At 39.1% G+C, this 18,598-nt stretch overlaps 2 protein-coding genes across 2 annotated transcripts; one reads left to right on the top strand and one right to left on the bottom strand.

Annotated features, from left to right (window-relative positions):
- Positions 1–473: 473 nt before the first annotated feature.
- LOC139742331 (uncharacterized) lies at positions 474–5,020 on the bottom strand. The gene is made up of 5 exons (XM_071652908.1): positions 4,767–5,020; positions 3,513–3,660; positions 2,932–3,077; positions 1,538–1,717; positions 474–828 (listed from the first exon to the last, which is right to left on the bottom strand). Exons 1-5 carry the CDS (start codon positions 4,966–4,968, stop codon positions 644–646), a joined length of 861 nt encoding a protein of 286 aa, XP_071509009.1. The 5' UTR covers positions 4,969–5,020; the 3' UTR covers positions 474–643.
- Positions 5,021–11,604: 6,584 nt separating this feature from the next.
- On the top strand, positions 11,605–15,736 carry LOC139742323 (coiled-coil domain-containing protein 86-like). The gene is made up of 4 exons (XM_071652899.1): positions 11,605–11,747; positions 12,508–12,637; positions 14,168–14,242; positions 15,671–15,736. Exons 1-4 carry the CDS (start codon positions 11,605–11,607, stop codon positions 15,734–15,736), a joined length of 414 nt encoding a protein of 137 aa, XP_071509000.1.
- The last annotated feature ends 2,862 nt before the right edge of the window (positions 15,737–18,598 follow it).

Below are 18,598 nucleotides of genomic sequence, written 5' to 3'. Positions count from 1 at the left end.
GCCATCTACTGTAACATGGCGAAGAACAGCACTTTCAGCCTTGATGACTTTGCGAGGCAAAATTGATAGAATTTTTATATTTTGAGATATTAACCAAGTCTTGTACAAAGTTTTGCTCGACATAAATTACACAGAATGCTATCACACACATTCACTATCAGTCCATCATGGGCCTACATTTCAGATACTATTTGACAGGTAGTTCCTCAGGCTTTCAAACACTTTATTCAACAGCAACAGTATACAAAGCTGTCAAAAGAGAGCTGGGTGCAGAACAATCTCACTGTCTGCAACTTATGAAGGAGTTATCACAAAGCAACCTGAGCAGCACTGGACGCACCACCTTTCTCGACGTTGCCAGAGCCCATCTTCTGGCTACATGTGCACCATCAGGGCTGCTTTGCTTGAGGAAATTCTACCCACCGAAGTGCACGGAGCCGTAGCTCGGTGCGTCCAACACACACACACATCTCTCTCTCGCTACAGAGGTGTGTGGAATTATGGCACGATAATTTAAACCTCTGTAATACCTGACTCTTTGAACCCTGAAAATGGAGGGCCACACTCAGTGTGGCGGGAAAGCATTGAAGAAAAGCGTGACACGAGCTGGTGGCGAGTTGGTCGTTTTTTTTTTTCCTTGGCGTTAATAGTAAACAGTGCCCTCTATGCTCATCTTGCTGACTTCCTTCCGCAGATCCTCCTCCTGGTGGTAGAACATCATGTCGACGGGAGCGAACTGCTTGAGTGTGAACTCTTCCATGCGTAGCTTCCACACCTTCTCCTTGTGCATGTTGAGGAGGTGATTGGTCAGCTCTTTCTTCAGCTCATCTGCATTGAAGAGAGAGAAAACATAGTTTCTGTACGCCTGCAGAACAACTGATTCTAGCTCTTAAATGGACACTTATATGCATAAGAAATGTGTGAAATAATGCTGAAATAATGCGATGTCAGTTGCGTAATGACAAAACTACAAATCATTAGCTAAACTGGTTTGCAGTTGGAAGTACTACAGTTTCGGAACATATCAGATTATGGTTGTTTCATAATCTTTAATGATAATCAACAATTCGGGCCACAGCAGTATCCAACAATCTTCCATGATAGAGTGAATTGCTCGCAGCTTGTTGGAAAATTGGATTCCTTGGGAATGATCAATTATCACACAATGCTCTACCTACCCACTACCACATGGGGAGGGCGCTTCTGGAATAAAAGTAGTATGCATTAAGATCAAAATTATTTTACGCTTCTGATTTCACAACACTCTATTAAAGCAACTTATTATCCTGGTAACTCGCATCACAACCCTCCTCAAGTTACACATGCATGACGTAGCTTTGTGTGAGGCATTTTTTTTTTTTACTGAATACTTTCTATGGTCCAGATCAAGTTTTTTGTTTGTTTGTTGTTGTTTTTTCAGCAGTGTCTTGCAGGAGTAAACAATGAACACTTGGCAAGGGACTGAATGAGTTGTGCATGGGACTGTCAAAGGGCAGGTGGATGTCAAAGGTCACTTGCTGTCCCTTGGCTCACTCACCTGACATTCTGGAGTTGACCACGATGGGCTGCACTGGTAGGGGTCCCCATGACGTCATAATTTGCAGCTTCTCTGCTAACGACGGATGCAACTTCATCTGGTAGCTCAGTGTCGTGGAGTTGATTGCAGCAGCATCAGCGGTTTTGTCTGCCACCATCTCAATGGACTTTGCATGAGAACCTGATTGGAAGAGATAGGACTTTCATTAAACCCATTGAAGACTAGTCCCGAATATACTCGGACAGGTGTCTATGGGAAATGCGTGTTGTAGCAAAATCAGCCTGTCCTCCACGGGTTAAGTCAACAATCAAAATCATAACCCCAATAGTCGATTATTTCATTTAAAAGTGGTTACTGTGGAATACAGAAGGACAATTTTTTTTTTCTACATTAAAGTCAGAACTAACATTCATAAATACCGCCAAGATGATTTTTACAATATCAATATCTACTAACTGCAGAAAACAGCTGATTTTGCAATTAATAATGGAGACAACTTCAAAGAGAGGACAACAATGAAACGATACTATCACGACAAAGACACATTCAAATTTTCCTGCACTCACAACCCAGTAATGCTTGAACCCCCGTACACAATACATAGGATGCCATAGGTGGCTCACTGATTGTTATTTAGTTATGACTGGTGGCTGTAATGGTAATTGCAGCAAGAGTGCTGCCACAAATGATATCCCTCGTATCTACAAAATGTCAAATGTTCAGGACAGCCAAAAAACATGGCGGCCAAAGCACTATAGCGAATGGGATAGCCTTTCCTTTGACATGCCGTGGTGGCTTCATTTTTGGAGTAAGACAGTTGGGATTTGGACAGGACATCACTTAACCCATTATTTGACTATTAGTTAAAAAAAGTCATTTTCACCAAAATTGTAGATAGAAGATCTTGTCACCCCAGCGACGATATTTATATAGCACTCTGATCCAGATGCCACACACATTTCATCACAGAAATGATAACTTCAACAATGCTTGTGCAGTTGTCTCCATGTCTAGGAAAGTTCCAGTGATGGGGGGGGGGGGGGGGGGAGGGGGCTAACTCCTCTGTCCCTGGGCATACCTGTTGGGCTTTGGATCAAAGTTAGACATTGTGATGCCTCAAGGCATCCCGATCACATGCTGACGACGTGTATGCAATACCAAGCAAGGAGCTTCTTTCCCATTCATGTGAGCGCACAAGACAGATTATTTGAATATAAGTTGACCCCTGGACTTGCTGATGGGAACTCTTCCCCAAAGCCTAGGGTGAGAGAGACACAAATGTGAATGGTCAGAGGTTAAAAACTGACATGAGATCTTTCTTAGGACCACCCGGTACCTCATGCAGGGTAAGTCTTACATCAGGTCAGGGTAAGTTAGCCTGAAACACCACTCACCTGACTGAATGATGTGCCCGAAGAACATCACAGTTTCGCCCATCTTCTTCAGCTGCCTGAGAGTCGTGTAGACGCCGCTGGGAGAATCTGGCCCGCTGTAAGCCCATTTCACGCCTCGCAGGTCCTTGAATTCTTTGTACTTTTCACTACAGAAAACAGAAAGATAACAATAACATAATATCTGCAACCAAGTTATGGAAATGTTCTATAATATCAATCAGTGTCATCATGGATAAGGAACTAGAAACGTAATCACAACATATCTACAGGTTATCAAAGAGAAAGACAAAATGATCTATGAAGCAGAGCTTGCACATCAAATCATTTTTGAATACCAGAATAAACACATAAGTGCACATATATCTCTACATTGTCTTCATGTTAGGATGTAGAGTCAACTCTTCTTCTTTTCTACATGCCATTCGGTTTGTGACTATTGTCTCCAAAATGAAGTTATATTATTGTGTCTTGGTAATCAACAAATAACACATGGGATTGGCCCCATATGGAACACATCCAGGTAGCATGCCAACAAGGGGGGTGGGCGGGGGGAGGGGGAAGATCTGTGAGAAGGGCTGTACCAGTTGTCTGCATGGACGATGACATCAGAGAAGTAGACTGGCTTGTTGTCCGATTTGGGGTGAGGGTAGACCGGCGCCACGGGAAGCAGCTCGGCCTTGTCCTTGGCTCTACTGACCAGCTTCATAAAGGGCTCTGCATTCATGAATGCTTTTTGGGATGCAACAGAAAGAAAAAAAACCATTATCAAGACTATCACAGAAGAGAGACCCCCATTCACATATACAGTGAATTCCCATTATAATGAACACAGTTATAACAAAATCCAGGTTGCAACGAAGTAAAAATTGAGGCTGCAACATTATCTGCTCCGAGTATTTCATTGTTTATTTGTTCGGTTATAACAAAATTTCGATATAACGAAAGAAAACCGCCGGTCCCCGAGGACTTCGTTACAACGGGAGTCCACCGTATATCAAAAGCTTTCCCTCTACTGCTTGGTAGCTTTTCTCATACGAACTCTTCGCAATTGTTGATACATGTAATCTTACTATTTTCCCTGCCTGTTTTTTTTTTTTTTTTTTTTGGTCTGTCTCTGTCTATCTATTCCTCTTTCTTTCTCCCAATCTTTCTGTTTTCCCATCTTTCTCTCTCCCTCCCTGGAGTATGGCTACTGCCACTAAGGCCTTCAAACCAATTTGCCTCATTTTCCTCTTGATCTCCTAATGACACAAAGTTACCTCCACCACTTCTTTCTCGAGTACTCAGTGAGACAGGTCGATACAATATTGAGGCCTACATGTATGTGCTCCCTATCCAACTTAATCATGCTTTGTATTTTGTGTTTTTCTTTATTTCTTACGAGGACTTCAAGTTTTGCCTGTCAAACTCGTAATTCTTGTGTCGAGTCGTTTTTCAGTGCAACTTACGCAATACGGACAATAATGCCTTTCGCTGATGTAAAGAAACACTGTTTGGTGTATTGAGTAGTCGCCATGACAAAAATCATGGGCCATACATATTTGGGTTAGATTCAAACCCATGACCTCCTAGTTGCTAGACAAGCATCACATCCACTAGACTTCCAAGTTTTCACCCGACTGATGGCCTGTGAATTCAAATTGAGTTTACCGGGTATGTCAAGTTGTTTGCTATCACAACTGATTGACAAATCAAGTTTTAATGCAGCTACTACTTAATGTATTGAAGCAATCAGTATTTTCTTTATGTCGATGAATTTGTCAATCAGTTGTAATGAAAAAGCTTTGACTTTTTAAGGGACATATTTCTATCACCTTCAAGTGCTGCATACTCACCCAAATCAATGTGATCTAGAGTGAAGGGGTCTGTCCTATCGCTGGGAGGACCCGACCAGCGACTTTCATAGATTAGGTAGACGGGACATCCCATCTTCTCTTCCAGGTAATGAGCAATCATCTCGAAGAACTCGACCGGAAGACCGGGCGACAGGTAGGTCATCAGACGGAGCTGAATGGGGACTCGTCGGACATCAGCCATTGTTGTATCTATGGAGATCGGTGTCTAGTGGATGCTTGGCGACTTATGTATTGCGAACTGTTTCAACAAGAGAAAGATAAACTGTAAAATTTCTGCCTGTCTTTCAGAGGTAGTCAACAGCAACGAAACATAAACAACAAAAGGGGAAATTATTAGGCTAATGGTCTTTTTGATTAATGTGCTTTTTATACATTGTGTCTGAGTACAGGAATGCATCACATGAGGGCTTACATGCCTAAGGGCAAAATTAAAACACCTTAATTACTTTTGTGAGCCCTAGCCCATGTGTTACTTCCCTGTTCATAAATACTTGTGTTTTGCATCAACTGTATCATTTCCATTTGAATGTATATGTTACATTAGCCTGACCAGACCGCTGTGCACAGCACAGCAGTCTGACATGTACTAGTGTTTAAACGTACGTAAACGACTGTCGCTTTTGACGGCAAGACCACAAAAATGTCTTTTATTTTGTTTGATTTGAACAGTAATACCACCCACCTATATCGTATGTTGCTGATGGTTGAGTTGAATTTGGTGTTTTGTTGGTATCCAAACCTTATTGTTGAATTTTTCGGAGTAGATTGTACGATGATTCACAAACTAAACGAACAGCCACGAACGCTCAACCCGAGGTACCGTGTTTGCATTTTACGTACGCCCGTGCGTTTCGTGTGTTACGTAAAGCTTGTCGTCTTCTACCATGTATTTCCGCGCGTGCTGCTCTCATGATATGACGTCACTCCGACTACCTCCGACTACCTACGTTGTAGCATAGGAGAGTGATTGCCATTCAATAACACGCAGAAGATGAGGAGTGAAGCAATACGGACGCTCACAGACCTGATTTTAAGGACGGATTTCGGTAGGTTTTTGACGTAATTAAAAAAAAAATACGCATACCGATTATTGGATGATTATCATAGATTACGGGGATTCCTTATATTTTAGTTTTCCACGATTAAAAAATATATTCATGAAGGAGTCGCACAACCACCACTGAAAAATGACAACGTCTGCGAAGGAGTAGACGTGCAGCCGCTGTCGCTTCACGACAGCGGCTGCGTGTAGTTAATGTTACATGTATATTACTGTATCTATGAATTATGATATTGTTTAAGGGAACAAATTTAATATAAAATGTATAACATAAAATCTACATCATGTAGGGTTAGCATGGTTAGTATGAATGAATTGGGTTTGCAAAAAGGTAGGGTCTACATACAATGTATGGACCTACAAATTATGTACAAGAAGTTTGTACAGTTTATTGTAAAGGGGGCAAGGCTCAGCTTGACAGTTAAGAGATCTCGGCACTCTGCATGCATCATAACATAGGCCCAATATAATTGTTCTTGGATGATCGAATCACTGGCCAACTGCCTGATGACTGTAGGCAACTGTAAAATTGAAAATGACCATGTGTTCACTGCTTTGCCTTTGAAGCAAATTTTATAGGATAGTTTGATTCACAACGATTGGTATGACCCTAATAATAAAGGATTAGAGGACTCCCCCTCACTTGACATCGTAATTCATAGCAATTAATTAACACTGGTTAACAACCTAAATTATTATTATAATAATAATTCATTCATCGTGTCCAGAACATGCACAATTCACAACGGTAGCGAACTATTACCTATAAGCCTATAATGTATGAAAAGACAGCAACAAGTATCCAAGTCCAAAAAAAGGTGTAACTATGTTTGTACGTTGTGGTAAAATATCACACTAAAGTTAATCATCACACCTCTGCTCTTCTGGATCAGTCTCACACACTCGTAACACTAACACTAGAATCAGTTAGAACTCAAGATCACATCGGTAACACTGTCACTGACCAAAACACAAAGTGGCGAGAAGGCCAGCCACTACATTATCAACGACAAAGAACTCACCAGCACGTTGTTATCAAAACTTATCAAAATCAAATCGATTCCTTCCTTGACGCCAAGAAAATGTCAGTTTTCAAGCACTGATCATCGTACATATACGCAAAGACCGGACTTGCATATAAAGACATGTGAGAAAGACCGCAGATTCATCGTTCTTTTCTTTCACAAAGGCGCAAGGCAAAGGTCTGACTCACCACCCGGCAAATCACGCACCGGTAGTACCGCCGCGCTGCATTTGTGTGGTCGTTCGGTGACGTTCACTGCCACTGCGCTCGTCCAGGAAAAACACCGCGACACCGTTGATTCTGGATTACGACCGAATACCGGGTGACATGTGTTGAGCAACGTGATTACGTATGGAGGGTATCAAGGGTCAAGCTATGGGTGCCAGACTTATCGTCAACAAAACAAATCGTGGTACAGTTCGGCAGGCTACTTTGATAGTTCGACACTTCTTTCCTCGTCCCTCGAAAAAATTGATATGAAATAGGTGAGTAATATCAAATGAAATAGAAATAATGATAATAAGCTCCAAAAATATGTAGATGTTCATTGGAATCGACGTTGACTTGTGTCTTTTTGTCGTTATAAATAATCACTGACAATTGGGGATACATGCTACACTTGCCTGGAAAGCAGGCTAGATTGAGTACTGTACAGTGTGATGTCTAATGTGGCTGATAGACAGCACGTGCGTGTGCCGTGACATACATACAGTACACTGTATCCCTGTACATACATTTTGTATTGCAATTGGTGTCTAACACTAAACACTTGCACTTACCCACCAGTTAGGTAGGTCATTGCTCTTGGAGTTTTGCTCAAAATCATCATGGTTGTTGGCACAAGACGAAGCTCCAGACTCAAAGCTGCGGAGTCAAATTCAGTGGCTGAAGGAAGTGGTAAGGGAACTAATTTATTACAACTGATATTTTTGTTTTCTTGAAAAAGTTGTACAGATATGCCCTGTGCAGTGGCTGTGGGGACGTGCCCGTTCAAGTGGGAGCTGTGATTGGACCCACTAACAACGTTTTATTTCTTTAGGTGGACTGTGATGTATGAAAGTACAGTGTCGCTGTGAAATATCATGTAGATGCTGCCTATTGCTGGTGTTTCTCAGCTCACTGCAGCCTGCACCTTGGCGTGCCAGTTGAGCGTTTCAAATAGGTGATATGTGCCAAAACAACACAGATTTTAATAGGCAATAGAGTGGTACCAGACACAAGAACTTAACTCTTAAGAAGCATAAATAGTTGCAAGAAACAAAGAACTGGTCTAGATCTAGACTATTATTACTAAATGCAATTTCGGTATCATGTGCGTTTACCCTATTCTCTCCCCCCCCCCCTTTTTTTTCTTTTATTTATTCTACAGTATTTAAGAACACATCACATTGTTCGATTTCACTAAACATGCTAAAAGTTTTTTGTTTGTTTGTTTGTTTGTTTTTGTTTTTTTGCCACAACCAGTTAAAGGACAAGTCCACCTTCATATCTGTGTGGGTTGAATGAATGCCGCAATTATTATGTTCTACATACATCAGTGAGAGTTTGAGGAAAATTGGACAATCCGTTCAAAAGTTATGAATTCTTGAAGTTTCAGCTCAGTCACGGCTGGATGAGAAGACTACTATAGCTTGTTGTGATGTCACATGTGTACAACAATATACATGCTGTAAAGAAATAAAAAAGAAAAATCAACATATTTTCACTTTACTCGCATAACAAAAGAATACTTGACTGCTGTCTTTCAGAAGGCAGGGGAAATAATATTACCCTTAACAATAACATACGTCAGTATTAAAGTTGAAGAAATGTGCACTTTATTAAAAAAGTGAAGTTTTGTGAAATTCTCTTTTTATTTTCCTTATATCGTTGTACGCATGTGACATAATACACTGCAGTAGTCTTCTCATCCAGCAGTGACTGCACAGATACTTTAAAAATTCTTAACTTTTGAACGGATTGTCCAATTTTCCCCAAATTTTCACTGATGTGTTATACTAATATTGTTGCATTTACTCAATCCACGTGTCTATGAAGGTGGACTATAGATCATAGAATCGATAGATGAGTATTGTTGTGATGGCCCATTTATGTAAATATCCTGTGTATCATATGTACAATTGTACATACACTGTATCCTTTACAAGATATACAGAGTTGTAGACTAAACTATGATGCAGAGACTATAGTGCAGAGTTGTTGGAGAAAGGGTTAGAGTTTGTAAATTATTGTCAAATTTTGGCTCAAAACATGACTTTCATTAATAATTGTGCATTTGTTATTAATTAAAGAATTATAAAACAGGATTTATTAATTATAAAATAAACATGTTACTGTGCATCTCAAAACCAAAGTCGCATTTATAAGCCAATTTTATGTGAGGACTTAATGAAGCCACTGAAGATGTGAAGGGTCAACCTAGTCAATCTTAAGCTTTTTATATTTCATGACCGTGCAATTCTTCTGCATTATTCGAAAGTTTGAGATCATAATGATTAACAAATGGACAATTGTGTTTTTTGCAATTTTTTTAGAGCAGAGTTTTTTCTTTTTTGTAGAATTGTGTAATTGTGTGATTAGGTAAGTCTTTGGTGCTCCGTATCAATTAAAAAACAAAACAAAACAAAACCCTGAACATCTTCACTTTCATCTCTAATAACTTTTGAAAAGATGAAGCCACTGCCTTGAAAGTTAGTATGAATAGAATGTGCTTCTTGAGTGTCCAAGATTTTCACAGCTTAATCCGATAATCCCTTCATTGTGGTTGCTACTGAGTATTACAAGATGTACATCCTGTTTTTTGTCCCATTCAAAGGACAGAGTGCAGCTTTGTGAGATTAAGTGCTTGAATATACTTGTACTGTAGACCCTAATCTAAAGTTCAAAGCCTCTTTTCTCAGCAGCACTTTTCCAGAGTATGTGCAATTGCATTCTGTCCATTTTGTAGATGGGTTAGGGAAGTCCAATTTTAATTTTTATGAACTTTTAATGGTAATTTGATAAATATCATTTTAGAGCTTAGAGTCTGCTCTCTCAGTATCTGTCCTTTGGAGGAACTGTGTAAAAATCGATGTCTGGCGACTTTTTGTCGGTTTTGTAATGCAGGGTCACAAATCATGGATTATAATACAACTTTTTTGCTGTTTAGTTCTTTGTTGTTGTTTACAAACAGTGTGTTTGTCTTTCTGTCTGCCTTCTGATTTGTTAAACCTGCAATTCACAGATTTTTCTTATAAACCTGCCCCAGTAGTTCCACTATAAGAAAATCAACTTTAATGCCTTTAACATGGAATAACATGTTGCAGACTGACTTTGATGGTATTCAGTGACAATGTCACTGTAAATACATGTACTTTACTTGAGAGTTTTAGACAAATTTGCAATGCAGGCAACTCCTACTGTAACAAGGTTCTTGGGACCAGCATTTTTCATTTGGTATACTGTTATGCACTTATTCATTCTTTCTTTCTTTTTTCAGAAAACATTTTAGTATGTAAAGAGATATACAGTGTATATTGTATATCATAGAATAGTGATTTTTGAAACTGAATTTTTGCTTTGTTGACGCAAGAATAACATTGTAAGGTCAATGTTTGTTATACAGGAGGTCATTGTACTATACGATTATGTCAAGTATGAAGATATATATATGGTTGATTCAAGTGTAACTATGTATTAAGGCACAATGCGTTGAAAAGGTTTTTCTGTGAACTGCTTTTTGACAGGCTCTAGTTTTAACAGTCTCTGGAATCTGTATTCACAGTGAGTGCTGTTAAAAAAGAATACATTTATATATAATTATAAATGAACATTAGATTGCACAAACACCTCATCTGTTTGAAGTACAAGAGGTTTATGGATTCAGATGATTGTACTCTTGTTAGAATTTGAATTAAAAGATGATGCTTCACTGCGTATAAAAAGGATATAGAAAGACTGCCTGTCTCTCAATGTGTTTCTTCTCGAAGTCATCAATTGCAATCCATGTACAATTGTATGTATAACTGTCCACAGAGTAGATGCAGAGACTCCAACTCTCCCGTTTTCGACGGGAGATCTCCCGGCGAAAACCCATTTTTGCAAAATCTCCCGTTCTCCCGTTTGAGATTTAATTTCTCCTGCCCTGGCTCTTTGTCTCCCGTTGGAAAGGATTTCTTACTTATTTCTATCGTGTGTTGAAAAAATAAGCCTTAGATAGCACAAGAGAGCATCTAGAACCCTAGGAACTTCGCGCTTCGCACACATCAAGTTGGAATCTCCCGTTTGCTAGGGGTTTCAGGCGGAAGAATCTCCAGATCAGAAGGTGTTTTGGGTTGGAGTCTCTGTAGATGCTCCAGTTTCTGTACATTATAAAGAAGTCATTAGATACACATACAACTGTGTATATGCTATCTTGTCAGAATTCATTGTCGCCTTTTCATTGTCTCTTTCTAGAATCAAGTCATCCCAAGTCCACCTCAAAGTCACTTGACCAAGTAGGAATCAATACAGATGCTGCACAGGGCACGTGCAAAACTACAGGTGGATCAGTGGTTCACAAAGGAAAGGTAGCATCTGATTCTTCAAGCCCTGCTTTATCATCAAAGCATGAAAAACATGTGGGAAAATTGACTGAGAAAATTGCAACCAGCGAATCAGTGCAAAGCACCAAAACACCTCCGGATTCCTCTCGACAGAAACGTGGTAGTTGTCATGGTGACGAGGAGAGTAATAATGTGGCAGAGGAGAAAGAGATGGACCCATCAGAGGTCAGGAGATTGCATGAGGAGATAGCGAGAAATGCCAAAGAGGCATACAAGAAGGAGTCAATCATGAAAAGACAGATGAAGGGGAGGCCAAAGTCTGGAAGAAAATGGAAAACGGAGCAGACGGCAAGGTGAGACCATCGAGATAGAAATATGGTTGTGTGTTCTGGAGTTTAATGCAGTGGGTCATCCACAGTAAACAGGATGTTCAAATTTTCGTTGTGACCTGAACTGGCTATGTAGAATATGTAAGGCATATGTTCCTGGGGGAAAAAAAATTGAAAAAATTGAAAAAATTGAAAAATTGTGGTACGTGTACACTGTATCTGGCTGTGTGCACTGGTTACTACCACATTCAGCAAGCTATGGAGTCTACATACAATGTACACTGTATATCACGGATGCATTAGGACTGTAATACAGATTACCGGTACATGAAACTTGCTGTGCTACATGTAGTGTAAAATATCAAAAGGGTGTGTTTTTGTAAGTTAACTTACAGTAACTTCCCAAATGCGTTAACGCGCACAAAGATTGACAGGCAAAGAAAACAGCTTTATGTACATTGTATATGTGCAATGTTCGTGTACATGTATACACACACACACACACACACTCTCTCCTTGCGTACTAAATAATATTGTGTACCCTGCATACATGTATTCTCTACATTGCATTCATATAATCGTGATGAAAAAAAGAGACAATATGGACAAGCTGTTTGTGGAATACTTGTGTTTCACTAGTCTCAGCCACATGTACATGTTGTACCGTGTACAGCACATTATCACAACAATTAAATGCACAAATCACCTCTATGGTAAACTGGAGGATTGTGGATATATGGGTCCATGTTCAACTTCAACACATCTAATATCGTTATCTCTTCAGATTTTCCGATTTGCGCAAGGACAAGCCTCTGAAAACGTCATGGCAACTGAAAATGGCCCAGAAAGCAGAGAAACTCTCCGTTCGGAAGTACCAGCAAGAACTGATTGATGCCAGACGTGAAGCAATCGAGGTAAGCATTGCCAGTATGTACATGTATTAGCGGAGATTAAACCGTTGAGGACGAGCTCCATACTCGGGCAAGTGTCTATGGGAAATGCGTGTTGTAGCAAAATCAGCCCATCCTCGATGGGTTAAACACTGCAATATTGCTCGAGAGGATGTCTTTTTTTTTTTTTTTGGGGGGGGGGGTAATGATTTGAATGTATCAGTGCATTTGATGCAACCTGACAATGAATTTTGTGTGCTTTCACAAAATCTATTTTCATTGAGTGCAAATCACTGAATTCAAGTTTCTACTATGGAGGAGGTACTAAGACAGTAAACTCCATTGAGTTAAACTGCAGGTATCAAAGCTTCCCATTTAAAACTTTTTATCAGATGCAGGCATAAATAAATACCGGTAATCCTTTCAGCTTCACTTGCATTGCACATGTTTGACATCAATTCATAAATTCAGGAGGAGCACTCTCTAGCCATTAGGTGGGAGATTGGGTCTAGGCTTTTAAAAATCTTTGATGTTGCTGTTTTGTTTTTCCCAATGTAATAAGCCATGTGGATTTGGATGGTTGAAATTCTGCTGATAAAGTGGCTAGTGTACCAGACATTCTTATTACGCAATGTGCTGTCCTATATGTGTGACATACATTATATACAGTGAATAGTATATTTTTGTTCAGGCCACACAAAAAACAATTGTCACTACAGTATGGAGTATGCTTTGCTTCACAAAGTGTCCTATTGCTTTGTTATTGTATTAAAAGAGAAATGATTGATACAGTGTATTTATTACCTCTACCAAGGAAGGGGGAAGTTAAGGAGGTAAAAGTTGTGTGCGGATTAAAATGAAACTTGCATGAAAAGTCGTTATTGGCACAAGGAAGACCTCATTCCATTTTGGTAGTGATCCGGGGATTTTTATGGATTTTTTGAAGGATTTTTCATCTTTTGGCATACAAGGTCAACAAACTTGGGGTTCAGGCTGTGCGTACTGGAGGTTTGCATACGCGCACTCAAGTGCATGTTCTGCTCGGGCAAGGCACCATGAAATGGCGTAAACAAAATGCTTCTATTTTGGGAAATTTCATGCATGTATGGAAAAGAGTTGCTGGCTTGGTGGAGGTCTTGAGTGCTTTTCTAATTACAGATATAGTAAGTTGTTTTTGTTTTGTTTTTCTTTTTTTTTTTGTAATCGATGTAATGCCCTTCATCCCTAGAGATTCTTAATTCAATTGAAGAATTGACTGAAAAATATTCTGCTTCATTTTATGCACATCACATTCAATACATAACAAGACTCTAAGGATACAAATTTCTGAGGTATGACCTACAAATGCACATAAAGACAGTTTCTCCCATTTCACATGATACAGGTAATACAAGTTTATACTTTCTGTGCAGTTGTCATTGAATATAATTATTCTCTGGGGGTTGTATACATTCTTTTGAGACAATGTGGTTACGTTTGTATTTGCTTATTATGGATCTTATGCTCTCTGAGAAGTTATTTTTTATTTGTTCTGTTTCTTCCTCTGTCCAACAGCTTAAGAAGCAACGAAGAGAGGAGCACAGGCAAAGGAGAGAGGAAAACCAGAAAAAATCTGAAGTTGTTCAAGTGGTAGGTCAACCCATACCAGTTTGATTTAACTGTAAAGGCAATCATTCAGCATCCCAGGCACTCTGAAACACATATAAATGCACAAACATGATATATGTATTTGTATACAATGTATTATCATTTTATTGTTTTGTCATACAGAGGACCCCCGTTACAACAAGGTTGTCAGGACCACCAGTCATTCCTTTAACCCTATTCTAACTGGGCTATTTGAGACCAAGTTTTTACTGGGGGGGTCAATTTGACCCCCCCTTCAGATCTCGGCCGCCGATCGCCCGATCGCCGCAAAATTTTGCCTGAACATAGAGCCGGATGTCAACTAAAAGACTTCATGGTCATACAATAGAGAAATGATGATTTTATATTTTTTAATAAATTAACTATGCAAATTTACACATGAAATCATATTTTCACCTATAAATCCATCAAAAAGAATGAAGGATTGCTAAATTTTTGTGTCAGAGTTCCTCAAGATACATCAAACAATTTTCTTGTAAAAAAATAGCGCAATCAAAATCAGTTTCTTTTGTTTCTTATTGTTTTGTTAATTTCTTATGTATTTTATTGTTTTTTCGACCTTATGTTTTTTATTGTTTTTTTGCCAAAATTTGTTGCAGGCACTTTTTCAAGCTTATCTACATTAGAATTGATAATTTCAATGTTCAAAAGTTGAAATAATCTAATTTATATCGATTAAACAAAAAAACACAATTTGCATCGGATTTGCACACGAGATCATGAATTTAAGCTGTTTTCGGGTTGACATGCATGTGCAAAACATTGCGTAACTTCAGAATGGCCTACCCGGACGTCGCAAATTTGGTCTCAAAATATGCGGGAGACTTCAATGAAAAAAGTCATGAAACGACGCGGCAAAATCTTTGCGCGTTGCGGAATTGTGGCGCGAAATGTCGGGGGGGGGGTCAATTTGACCCCCCCCCCCAGTTAGAATAGGGTTAATACTCAGAGCTAATCCTTGTATCTGTACTTTTGATGGATACGAAGAGGTTAAGATATGCTTTCAATTTTTATAAATGAGTTAATGCTGCAGTATTGATTACAGTGGATTGAGATGGGAAACCGATCATGAAATCACTCAATCCCAACAAGGAAACACACTTGCTGTGAAAACAAAACCTGAATAGAAATGCAAACGAGTACTCCAATGTACTTTGTTAATAAGAAGTTCAGACAAATGGCTACAAACATAAAGTTTAAGGTGCAAGGTATTTTACAGGACTGGAGAACATTCAATGTGCCTTCCTTCAAAATTGTTGCTATGACCAATTTGATACATGTATGTGATTTCCCGATCTTGCATAATACATCATGTACATGTGTATAAAGTGCATACATAAATTGTTGACTAAATCTACTACGATGTGCTCCAGCACAATTGTGTTCATATGTTTCTTTTTTTTTTTCCAGATTCGGAATACAGCTAAGCTGAAAAGAATGAAGAAGAAGCAACTACGACTGATTGAAAAGCGCTGATAACTTCTGACAGCGATGCTGTATAGTTCAGTTACCTCTTTTGTCCTTAAACCAGTAAAAGATCTGACAAGGAACCTTCTCACATTGGTATTTCGTATTTCAGTTGGGGTTATCTCATTATCGCGATGAATTCTTGGTATTTTTTTTATCCTCATCTCCCCCCCCCCCCCCTTCCCCATATGCAACATATTATACTGTTGAGAAGACTTATCGGTAAATACTAGGTTCAAGAATGCACATCATCACAATATGAAAACTTCTTTTATCCTTTCACCCTTCCCCCATCCCGATCAAAAACAAAACAAAAACAAAACCCAACTAACGTATTTTAAAAATGGGGGGAAAATAGGGGGGAAAATCCCATGCAGGCTTATAATAAATCAAAACAATTTTAACTCTCCTGGGTTTGGACTATTTTCAGTGGATGTTGTGCTCATATGTAAATTCTAATGTCATTCTTTGTGCATGTGTCCTTCCGTGATTCTAGAGATAGACGTACACATACTTGAATACAACAATGCATATATGGTACTATGGCATATGTTATGAATGATCCTTGAATGTGACTAAGAAATTCTATGTCCAATGATTGCTACTTGTCCACTTGTATGTACTTATCCCTTGACTTTGTGTCTCAAGGATTTCAATGTCCTTGATTTATGTCACATGTACTCCTGATCCCACAATATTCATAATTATGGTCATGTTCAAGTTCACAAGCATTGATAAATCCGTGCAAAGAAAGATACAGTGTAATTTTTAGTGTAGCTCAAACATCCCTTCATGACATGTTTGTATGCTTTTCTTAAGTGGAGTATTTACTTCCTGACCCCCCCCCCCCCGAAAAAAAAGAAAGATACAAAAATGTGCCTTAGAAGTGTAAAGTGTCATACAGTAACTAGATATAAAATGTGAAATTATATTTTATGTTATGTAAGTTACAGGTTGTAGTTAACAGATTAACCTCATCGGCAGTATGCATGGATTCTGCATGTACATGTACAACTCGACGGTTTGTTGTATGATTGTACCGCAGACCTGCTACATGTATGGTGATGGACTGAAGGAATGTCTTTCTTTGATCCCATCATCACCGCCGGCACCTGATTATGTGCATCTTAATAAGTACATTCAGATGTTTGGACAATGATCGATGATTGTTAGTCCATGGGCCAGGCCAGATATTGGTACCATCTGAGGTGGCAAAACCTTTTTGGTGTCATTTTGTTTGTCGGGCATAGATATGCTTATCAAGCTATGATAGCATTTCCAAATGAGTAGCTTAGTCATAGTAAATGAATTTTTAACCAATTTGGTCTCATTGTTATATCCCTATACTTCTGAATCGAAACTAACCGCTATACAAAGAAGAGCACTGTCTTCTGTATGTTCCATAGAGCTGTAAAATGCAGCTCTATGGTATGTTCACAGGTGTTCTATTGTAAACGCGGTGCGCTTAGTCTTTATTCAAGGCAGCGAAGGGAATATCCAAAGGTTATGATGTCCACAGCGCTTAGTGTTTATTCTAGACGGCGAAGGGAATATCCAAAGCGTATGATACAGTGTATATCCTTTTATCTAAAAACAACAACAACAACAAAAGCAATTCCTCGTGAATTTTACCGTATCTTTCAATTATTTATCATTTTTCGGCGAAAACGCTACGGTGAAAACGCTGATACCACGCCAATGTCGCTTTATTTCCCTCCAACAATATAAGATAATGCAAAAACAATGTACCGGTACACTACGATACATTATAATGAATGATATTGTAAATGAACAGAGTGATTTTTGTTTAAAACTGATGTATTTGTTGATAGGGTAGTATAAAAACAGTATAGATAATCCCTTTTATGAGGAACTTTAGATATGATAACGGTACATTGGTCTAGATAAAGACTAAGCGCACCGCGTGACAGCTGTGGACATCATAACCCTTTGGATATTCCCTTCGCTGCCTTGAATAAAGACTAAGCGCACCGCGTTTATAACAGAACACCTGTGGACATACAGAAGGCAGTGCTCTTCTTTGTATAGCGGTTTAGTTTCGATTCAGAAGTATAGGAATATAAAAACGAGACCAAATTGGTTAAAAATTCATTTATCATGACTAAGCTACTCATTTGGAAATGCTATCATAGCTTGATAAGCATATCTATGCCCGACAAACAAACTGACACCAAAAAGGTTGTGCCACCTCAGATGGTACCAACAACCCATTTTTCGGGTCTTGGCCCATGGACTATGTGTAATCATGACCGTTTCCCTCCCTAGGCGTTTTCACATCAGCCCGATGTTTCGAAGTAGCGCGCTATTTTCTGACTTGGGAAATTAACCCGATCACGAAATAGCGTGCTATTTGATAATGTGAATACAAATTAGCGCGCTAATTGATCGAGGAAATTTCTCGAGTCCAACTCGGGAAATTTCCGAAATAGCAGGATAATTTATGCGAACTAGCGCGCTATTTGATAATGTTCGGGCTGATGTGAATAGGAAACGAAATAGAGCGCTAAATTGCGATCGCGAAAAATATCTCGAGCTTGGATTTTTATCGGGCTGATGTGAAAACGCCTATGTTGCGATCTTATTTGGCTGAGGTGCCTTTCCAGACTCAACTGCATTTGAATAAACACCAATGGAAGGGAGCAAAGAACTTCAAAACATGGCAATTTTCCTGTCACAAAATTGGCTGTTACTGAAGTGGACATTTGTGCACATTAGTTGCTGAATGATATAGCATGCATGTCATCTACCGTTGCTGTCTCTAAAAACAATGTGTGAGAAATGGGAAAAATTACATTTCAAATTGCAATCACCATGCCAAAATATTTGCTTTCTCTTGTGAAGTACAATGTA

This window comes from Diadema antillarum, unplaced genomic scaffold (genome assembly GCF_040938485.1).
Source record: "Diadema antillarum isolate AM-2024a unplaced genomic scaffold, OU_Dant_1.0 seq00000996_RagTag, whole genome shotgun sequence".
Classification (NCBI taxonomy): domain Eukaryota; kingdom Metazoa; phylum Echinodermata; class Echinoidea; order Diadematoida; family Diadematidae; genus Diadema; species Diadema antillarum.
The sequence above is the reverse complement of the archived record's forward strand: the minus strand, read 5'-3'. Positions and strand labels throughout refer to the sequence as shown.

Bases quoted from the DNA above. Each gene is read 5' to 3' on its own strand.
- LOC139742331 (XM_071652908.1), bottom strand. From the start codon at position 4,968: ATGGCTGATGTCCGACGAGTCCCCATTCAGCTCCGTCTGATGACCTAC. The intron at 3,078-3,512 runs GTACAGCCCTTC...TGTTTTCTGTAG, and splicing joins ATCGTCCATGCAGACAACTG to TGAAAAGTACAAAGAATTCA. The intron at 1,718-2,931 runs GTGAGTGGTGTT...TCTTCCAATCAG, and splicing joins CGGGCACATCATTCAGTCAG to GTTCTCATGCAAAGTCCATT.
- LOC139742323 (XM_071652899.1), top strand. From the start codon at position 11,605: ATGGACCCATCAGAGGTCAGGAGATTGCATGAGGAGATAGCGAGAAAT. The intron at 11,748-12,507 runs GTGAGACCATCG...TTATCTCTTCAG, and splicing joins AAAACGGAGCAGACGGCAAG to ATTTTCCGATTTGCGCAAGG. The intron at 14,243-15,670 runs GTAGGTCAACCC...TTTTTTTTCCAG, and splicing joins AATCTGAAGTTGTTCAAGTG to ATTCGGAATACAGCTAAGCT.